Below are 7,241 nucleotides of genomic sequence, written 5' to 3'. Positions count from 1 at the left end.
ATATCCTGTAATAGGTATCCAAGCCAAGATTTGCCCATCGTCATCAGCATCGCTTGGATTAGAGCGTATCAACAATGGCCACAACCCGGAGCGAATTGAAAACCCGCTACAATGTGTTATTTGCCACAACCGAGTCCGCTGTCGTTATACATTATGTATGAAGACACTATGTGTTCAGCGGTCTTGTTTCGGAAGGTTTCACACTTAAACGCCCATTGTACACAGTCGGGTGCACTCCCATAACTCACCACATAAATAATCGATTTTTTTATTATTTTTCTTTGTGCATTTTTTGTTTCGTCTATTTTTTGAGAATAAATGGCGTTAAAAAACTATTTGAACTTTTAATATAATTTTGGGCGTTAATGGTAACCCAACCAATTGCAAATTTCAAAGGTCAAATACATGAAATTTTTTTCCATTCTCTAAGATTAAATATGACAACTTTCAATAGAGAATTTTTGACATTTGCATAATATAACGCATCTAAAGATATAAGAAATGATAAAAATACTAATTTTGTAATAATTTATTGTAAATATTCATAACAACAATTCTACACCTAAATACATACGTAAATAACAGCACCATATCAAACGAGTTTAAAGCTTAATTTAAAATAATAAATAAGTATATAAGTGAAGTATGACAAGTTATTATTATTTCCTTACTTTTGAACTTTTGCCATTGATTTTTTGACATCTGTGAAGTCATTTCGTCGGCTAAATTCATAAACCTGGTAACCCCCGTTAATGCGAATTTTGAATGGGCACAAATAACAGAATTACTAGAAATTATATGACAATCCAGTGACAACATATGATTATACCTTTATAACTAAAAGTTCTACAAATATTTTAAGCTTTAATTGCCCGACATTGCGCTTGGAGAATAAAGAAAGGATGTCACCCAGAAACGTACCTAGTTGAGAGGTTTTTGAATTCAGCCGACGATTTATTTGTTACCATGAATGATAACACAGAAGTAAAATAGGTAATAATGAGAAAGAATATAAAAAAAAGAATAGATTAAAACGACAAAATAAAATTAAAAAATTTAAATGGTCGACAAAATTTCAACAAAAAAAATTACAAATGAAACAAAATAAAATTACAACATAAATTATTTACAAAAACTAAAAGTAAATATACATTGTGAGGTGCCAGCTACGATAGCCAAAAGGTCACTAACGCCGCATTTTCTGGAGACCCAGTGTTGGAACGTACCGATTTTCACTTCGGACCCAAGGTTTATATTATCTATAAATCAATTCTTAATTTCCATTATAAACTCAATTTACTTCGCCGCAGAATGGAATGGAATTGGAAATGGAATTTTTTGTATGTACATGTACGAGACGGTAGCTGCGGGAACTTTCGAGAACGCGCGAGAATGCTCCGGGAGATGCGCAGTCTGTTTTTAGGTTACACAATACAGTTTGTACGTTACACAATTGATATAAAATTCTTCATGCAATGCACTATTTCGTTACGAAACTTAGCTTCCATTCCATTCCACGGCAAAGTAAATTGAACCTTAGATTTAAAATGGGATTTCTATTATTAAAATTACAACACGTGTCCAATAAGAGTGAAGACGAGCACGATTAGTATGGAAACACGCACAACGTCGATGCTAACTAAACTTAATGTGGTTTTTGCATGGACAAACCGTCGATGAGTGAACCTTGACCCACTATGGCTCGGAGAACTTGCAATGTCATAACATTACACTTACACACCTGTGTCAAATTTTGCTTTTACACGTAACGATGACTTAAGTGTTATATATACCCTTCTAACTATTCTCGTTTGGTCCTGTCTCCCCCGTTTGGAGACAAGCTATATTATTATAATACATTATACCTAATTGAAGTTCCGTAAATATGGTTTTTTATAGGTTATTTAGTTATATAAAATTTATATATTAATCTCATCATAAAGACGTGACTATTATACTTATACATATAATACTTTCCCTACGTAATGCGTAGGGATGACAGCCATATGACAAAAAAAAAATCTTGTCAACGACCAGGCAGACCCCAGACCACTTCGATTGGAACCGTCCAAAGAGACATGAAGACGATGTGTGTGATGTAGACCCTGAGTTTACGTAAAGGTGCGTGCGCCGGCACGCGCATTTAGAGGGCCGACCTCAAAGAAAATTGGCCATAAGGCCAGGATAAAGAAGAATAATTAAACAGCTCTTTTTTGCTATAGGAACTGACACTGACACTGTCAAATCGCCGAAAATAATCCGGTGTTCCGTGTACCATACAAAAATCTCACTTCATATAACGTGCAAGACATTTTGTTTGTTATACTAAATTTGCGAAAGTAAACCGCTGAACCAATTTTGATGAATTTTGGTATAGAGATACATAGGACCTAGGAGAAGGACATAGGCTACTTTTTGTCCCAAAAATAAATCATAATGGGGGTGAAATAGGGGATGACAGTTTGTATAGAGAACGTTACTCGAAGTACTTTTTCTACGCACACGAAGTCGCGGGCACCAGATAAATGTGATAAAAAATTAAAACAATTTGCGTGGAAATAACTCCTGGAAGTGAAATTACCTGTATACACTTTTCTATTTAATACGTTTAAGTACAGTTTCGATGCCGTTGTGCATAATCTGTAAATTCTGTTAAATTAAGTAAAAAAATAAGTAATACGCAGGTCACACCGCGAATTAAGCTAATCGAGCTAACTAAACTAACCCAATGCTCCCGCTAGCTATGTAAAAAATGTCGCCCTTCTGCCGCCCCTCAACCCCACACGTGTCCATAGTCACGAGTAATTATGTATTTTCTTAGCTTAGCTTTGCATGAAACTAACTGAGCTAAGCCCACTTAGCTAGCTTCGTTAGCGGTGTGGCCTGCGCTTAACAAACGCAGCGTTGCACAAAAGCGCTAAATAACACACCTTACTCTATAAACATTGCCAAGTCTATAAACGTTGTAGTATGACAAAGATACAATAAGATTTTTAACAACTACATTGGAGCTTTATTCCCTGTGGACGTCACGCTTCGAAATAATTTGAAATGATACATGTTCATTATGCTATGTACAATTTCGTCACAAAAATTCACTTCCATTTCATTCCACAGTACCTATACTGAAACTTATGCAAAATCGTAACCTCCTTTAATTTCAGTTCCAGTCATCTCGATTACACCACATCCAATTATTATTATTATACAAACACTGGTTCTTCCTCCTTCTTCCAATATGCCTGAATCTCTTTTAGAGTTTTCCCTTTCGTCTCAGGCACGAATAACACAGTATAGATTGCGCCGAACAATGTTACTGCCCCAAATGTATAGAACACGACATGTTCACCAAATGAGTTCGCGATCGGTGTGTAAAATAAGACTGTCATTGAACTGCAGAAGAAGGAGAATGCCATGGATACTCCTGCCATGCGTGCACGGAGCTGAAAAACAAAAACATTGTTACACGCAAAATAGGCGCCTTGACGTCGAGTTGCGGTCACCAGCCCGTTACACCAAGTAACAACTACATAGTTAACATAGGTTGTATAGCTTTATGCCTTTATGCCAAAAGTGTTATAACTGTACGAAAAAGAAACTGAGAAGGTTTTAATTCCAGTTTGAACCGATGTAGGCTTAGAGTATGTAGGAATCGAACTGCGTGATAGAGACCTACAAAATAGAGTACTTATTATGAAGTTAGGTTAAGGGAATAAAAGAATAACACACACTCATAGCCCCGCACTAGGGAGACCCTGTATCGCGGTAGCCATGGACACATACGTAGACAACCACAAGTTACACCCAAACTCACAGGAGAAATAAATGTAGGCCATACAAATTTTTCTCCCGGCCCGGGATTCGAATCCGGGTCCTCTGCAAGGCAGCCAACCATGGTAACCGTTCGTTCATGGAGGCAGTTTATTATATAAACTTGAAAGGGCGCTGCTGGTGCTAGTGGAGTTCTGTAGGATAGTAATGTTGTCAGGGAGAGTAGTAGTAGCCTCCGCAGCCCCTTACTTAGTAAGTTTAAAGTTCAAAATTCAAAAGGTTAAAGAACTAGTGGTAATAAATTCAGTTTTATAAATATTTATTCCGGTTTTAACAATATTTATGATCTTTAAAATGTTTATTGCACAAGAGATTTTTGGTAACTGGTAAACGGTTCAAAAAATTATATGTATATATTTTATAAATTTATAAAAATTATAAATTATCGAGCAGGGAGTGACGATGGAACGAAACAAAATCAGAATGCGAGGCAAAAGAACTATGGAAATTTAAATTTTAAATTTAAATACGAGTGGCCAGGAACTGGAGAAAGGCGACAAAAAGGTGGGATGACGATGTAAGGAGGTCACACCGTCACAAACTAACAACCTTGCAGGACTAGATTCTAGATTACTAACATCTTAAACAAAAACGTTTGTTCCGTGAGTTTTGACAAAAGATGAGTTGCCGTGACTTTTGACAAAAGTTTATTTTTGGTATATATTTATACTTTATGCTTGGCACGTCACACGTTTTAGTTGAATCGAACTCTTTCACAAGAAGCTAGCGTTTCGGTTTTAAAGGGGTACTGGTGAATTTATAGGCATATACGGATTTTTAATTTATGTCTCAAGGTGACGGGCGCGGTGGCAATGCTCAGAACACACAGAGATGGCCGCAGAAGCGTTCCGGGCGCGGGAATTTTTGTAATGTTTGTGAGTTTATACGACGCGACCGCCGCGCGTTTCAATGTGGCAGAGTTCACACAAACTCGTACGTTACAAAAAATCATGCGCCCGGAACGCTTTCGCGGCCATCTCTGTGTGGTCGGAGCATTAAGCTTAGCGGGGCGTTTCAATTGTCATGAATAGGTGTGTCGCTTACCGCCTTCTTATCACCAAGCGCACGATATGTTCGTCCCGTCACAGTATCATAATTTTTTTTCAAGTAGTTAACATTATTTTTATGACTTCATGTGATAAATGCTTTGATACAAACGCGCGATTGCATTGTGATTTATAAGCGACTGCATCGATGCAATCGCGCGTTTGCATCAAAGCCTGCGTTGCGTACAACGGCTATTCTTTTAAATAAATTCTAATAAATTCATAAAACACTTAAATTCTTATAAAATACTAGAATTGCTAGAATGTTTAACCTTACTTTAATTTTCACAAAAGTGGAACATTGCAACATCGAATGTTTTTTATTGCAAATAAAGAATCTAATATAGTTGGCATAAATGAATTTTGTAAACGTTAAGATTTCGTTCCATTTGAATATTCTGGGTATCTAAGCCACATGTGATCATACTCAAGAACATTTATCACATGAATTCTTAAAAATAATGTTAACTACTTGAAAAAAATATGATACTGTGACGTGACGAACATATCATGCGGTTGGTGGCAAGAAGGTGGTAAGCGACACGCCTATTCATGACAATTGTAATGCCGCTTAGCTTAATGCACTGGCCGCACAGAGGCGGCCGCAGAAGCGTTCCGGGCTCATGAATTTTTGTAACGTACAAGTCGAGAGATTTTTGAGTTGGCAGAAATGGTTGCGTCACCGATCGCTGCTGCCGTCGCGTGTGATGCGCCACGTCCTGCTGCCCGCGCCTCCGTGCCGGCGGAAACGTCACCCGTATGCCTTCGCGTGCATACGCCGTTGTAGCCGCTTCTACCAGCCGACCCGCTACTTCGAAATTCGAGAGGCGGCAATCGGCTAAGAGTAAAAGTAATCCCCGTGTGCCTGTCTCCGAAGTTGCAAAACCACAGAGGCAGACGGATCAATGCGACGAGGACGGCTTCACAAAGGTGGTGAAGAGGAAGAGGAAGCCCACCAGCCGTAACCTGTGTGGCACGGCACCGCCAGGATCGAACTTTTTGCTCCGTTCGGCAACACCGACGACGCTGCTGTACCTGTCGAGACTACATTACTCTACGAAATCTGAGGAGATAGTGGAGTACATCAGGCTAAAAGCCAAACACACCCTGAGGGTCGAGCGGTTGGAGTCCCGCCACAACGTAAATTTCAATTCGTTTGTGGTGTGCCGACCGAACATCTGTCGGCCTTCGTGAGAGAAGAGTTTTGGCCGAAGGGTGTCTGTCATACATAGGCGATTCCACGGCCGGTTACCTGACACCAGATTGCGCCACACTTCGCCGACATGTGCAATACGTGTAGATTAGTTGTTTAGTTTATTTTATTGTCATATTTTTTGTATGTATGTTAGTCCTAAAGGTATATATTATATGGGTCATGTGGCCTGAAATAAATGTCTAAATAAATAAAATTAAAAAAATACTCAATCGATCGATTATGTATCACATTTATTAAATATTTAATATGGTTTCTATAATATTTGTATACTTCGCAGTTGAAATTCAGTCCCAAAGCCTTATATTTTCAAAGGTGGAAAAATTTAATTTTGAGCCTGCCTATAATGTTGGGCGTGTGCCAAGGCAGATACTAATGCACCAGGGATACAACAGCACGTTCAAAAACGGTGTGAAACTTATCGTAAAAAGCCTCCACACCTACATCGACTTCTTGCTGGAAGAGTACGTTTGCCCAGTCCAAGTTAGAAATACCGCGGTACAGTCCCATAATATTCGAAAGTTTGCGAAAGTTCCAGTCAGTAAGACAAGATTTTTGATCTGTCAAGCCGGGGGACGATGGAGGGCGCGTTTCGCGCGGCATGCGCAGCACTACCTCAAGCGGTGGGCGGGTATGCGTCGGTCGGTACAAGTGCTCCGGCCATCGCCTCCCGTACTACGACATCGTAGCCATTTAAATCTGACAGAACAAGATCCAGACACCTCCATAACTGTTCCTTATTTGATTATATTGCTTTAGTCTACAGAATTCAGCAAACTCTTCAAACTGGAATTTAACAGGAGCACCACATGAATTTAAGTTAAAGTCACCAACGATTACAATATTCAAGGTTGAGTATAAAGTTATAGCGTTTTCTAGGCAAGATAATACATTTTGATATTGGCTTTCATTATTATCTAGGTGGTAAATAAGCTACACGTAATTAGAATTTGACGATTTTACAAGTAACCAGAGGAAATAATAACTCATTATCAGATTCTAGACCGTCTATGTCTGTTACCAGCCTCACTTTGTAAGTGTCTTTTACATCCAGTAAACCGCCTCCCCAGCCGGCTTCACCAACTCTGTCCTTTCGAATCCCCACGTATCCCGGCGGAAACAGCTCTGCGTTAACTACAGAGCTATTTAAA

At 38.9% G+C, this 7,241-nt stretch overlaps 1 protein-coding gene across 2 annotated transcripts in view; it reads right to left on the bottom strand.

Annotated features, from left to right (window-relative positions):
• Positions 1-646: 646 nt before the first annotated feature.
• The window catches only part of LOC113239780 (facilitated trehalose transporter Tret1-like), a 30,061-nt gene continuing 23,466 nt past the window's right edge, over positions 647-7,241 (bottom strand). Inside the window, exon 8 of one of the 2 annotated variants that reach the window (XM_026476891.1) lies at positions 647-3,443. In XM_026476891.1, the coding sequence (XP_026332676.1) occupies positions 3,204-3,443 (240 nt within the window). In that variant the 3' untranslated portion in view covers positions 647-3,203. Of the gene's footprint in view, positions 3,444-6,732; positions 6,877-7,241 lie in introns of those variants that run through there. The other variant, XM_026476892.1, reaches the window with a different exon arrangement.

The sequence above is a fragment of the Hyposmocoma kahamanoa genome, unplaced genomic scaffold (assembly GCF_003589595.1).
Source record: "Hyposmocoma kahamanoa isolate Upper Pololo Valley unplaced genomic scaffold, ASM358959v1 116, whole genome shotgun sequence".
Classification (NCBI taxonomy): Eukaryota; Metazoa; Arthropoda; class Insecta; order Lepidoptera; family Cosmopterigidae; genus Hyposmocoma; species Hyposmocoma kahamanoa.
This window is presented reverse-complemented; position numbering and strand designations above follow the sequence as displayed.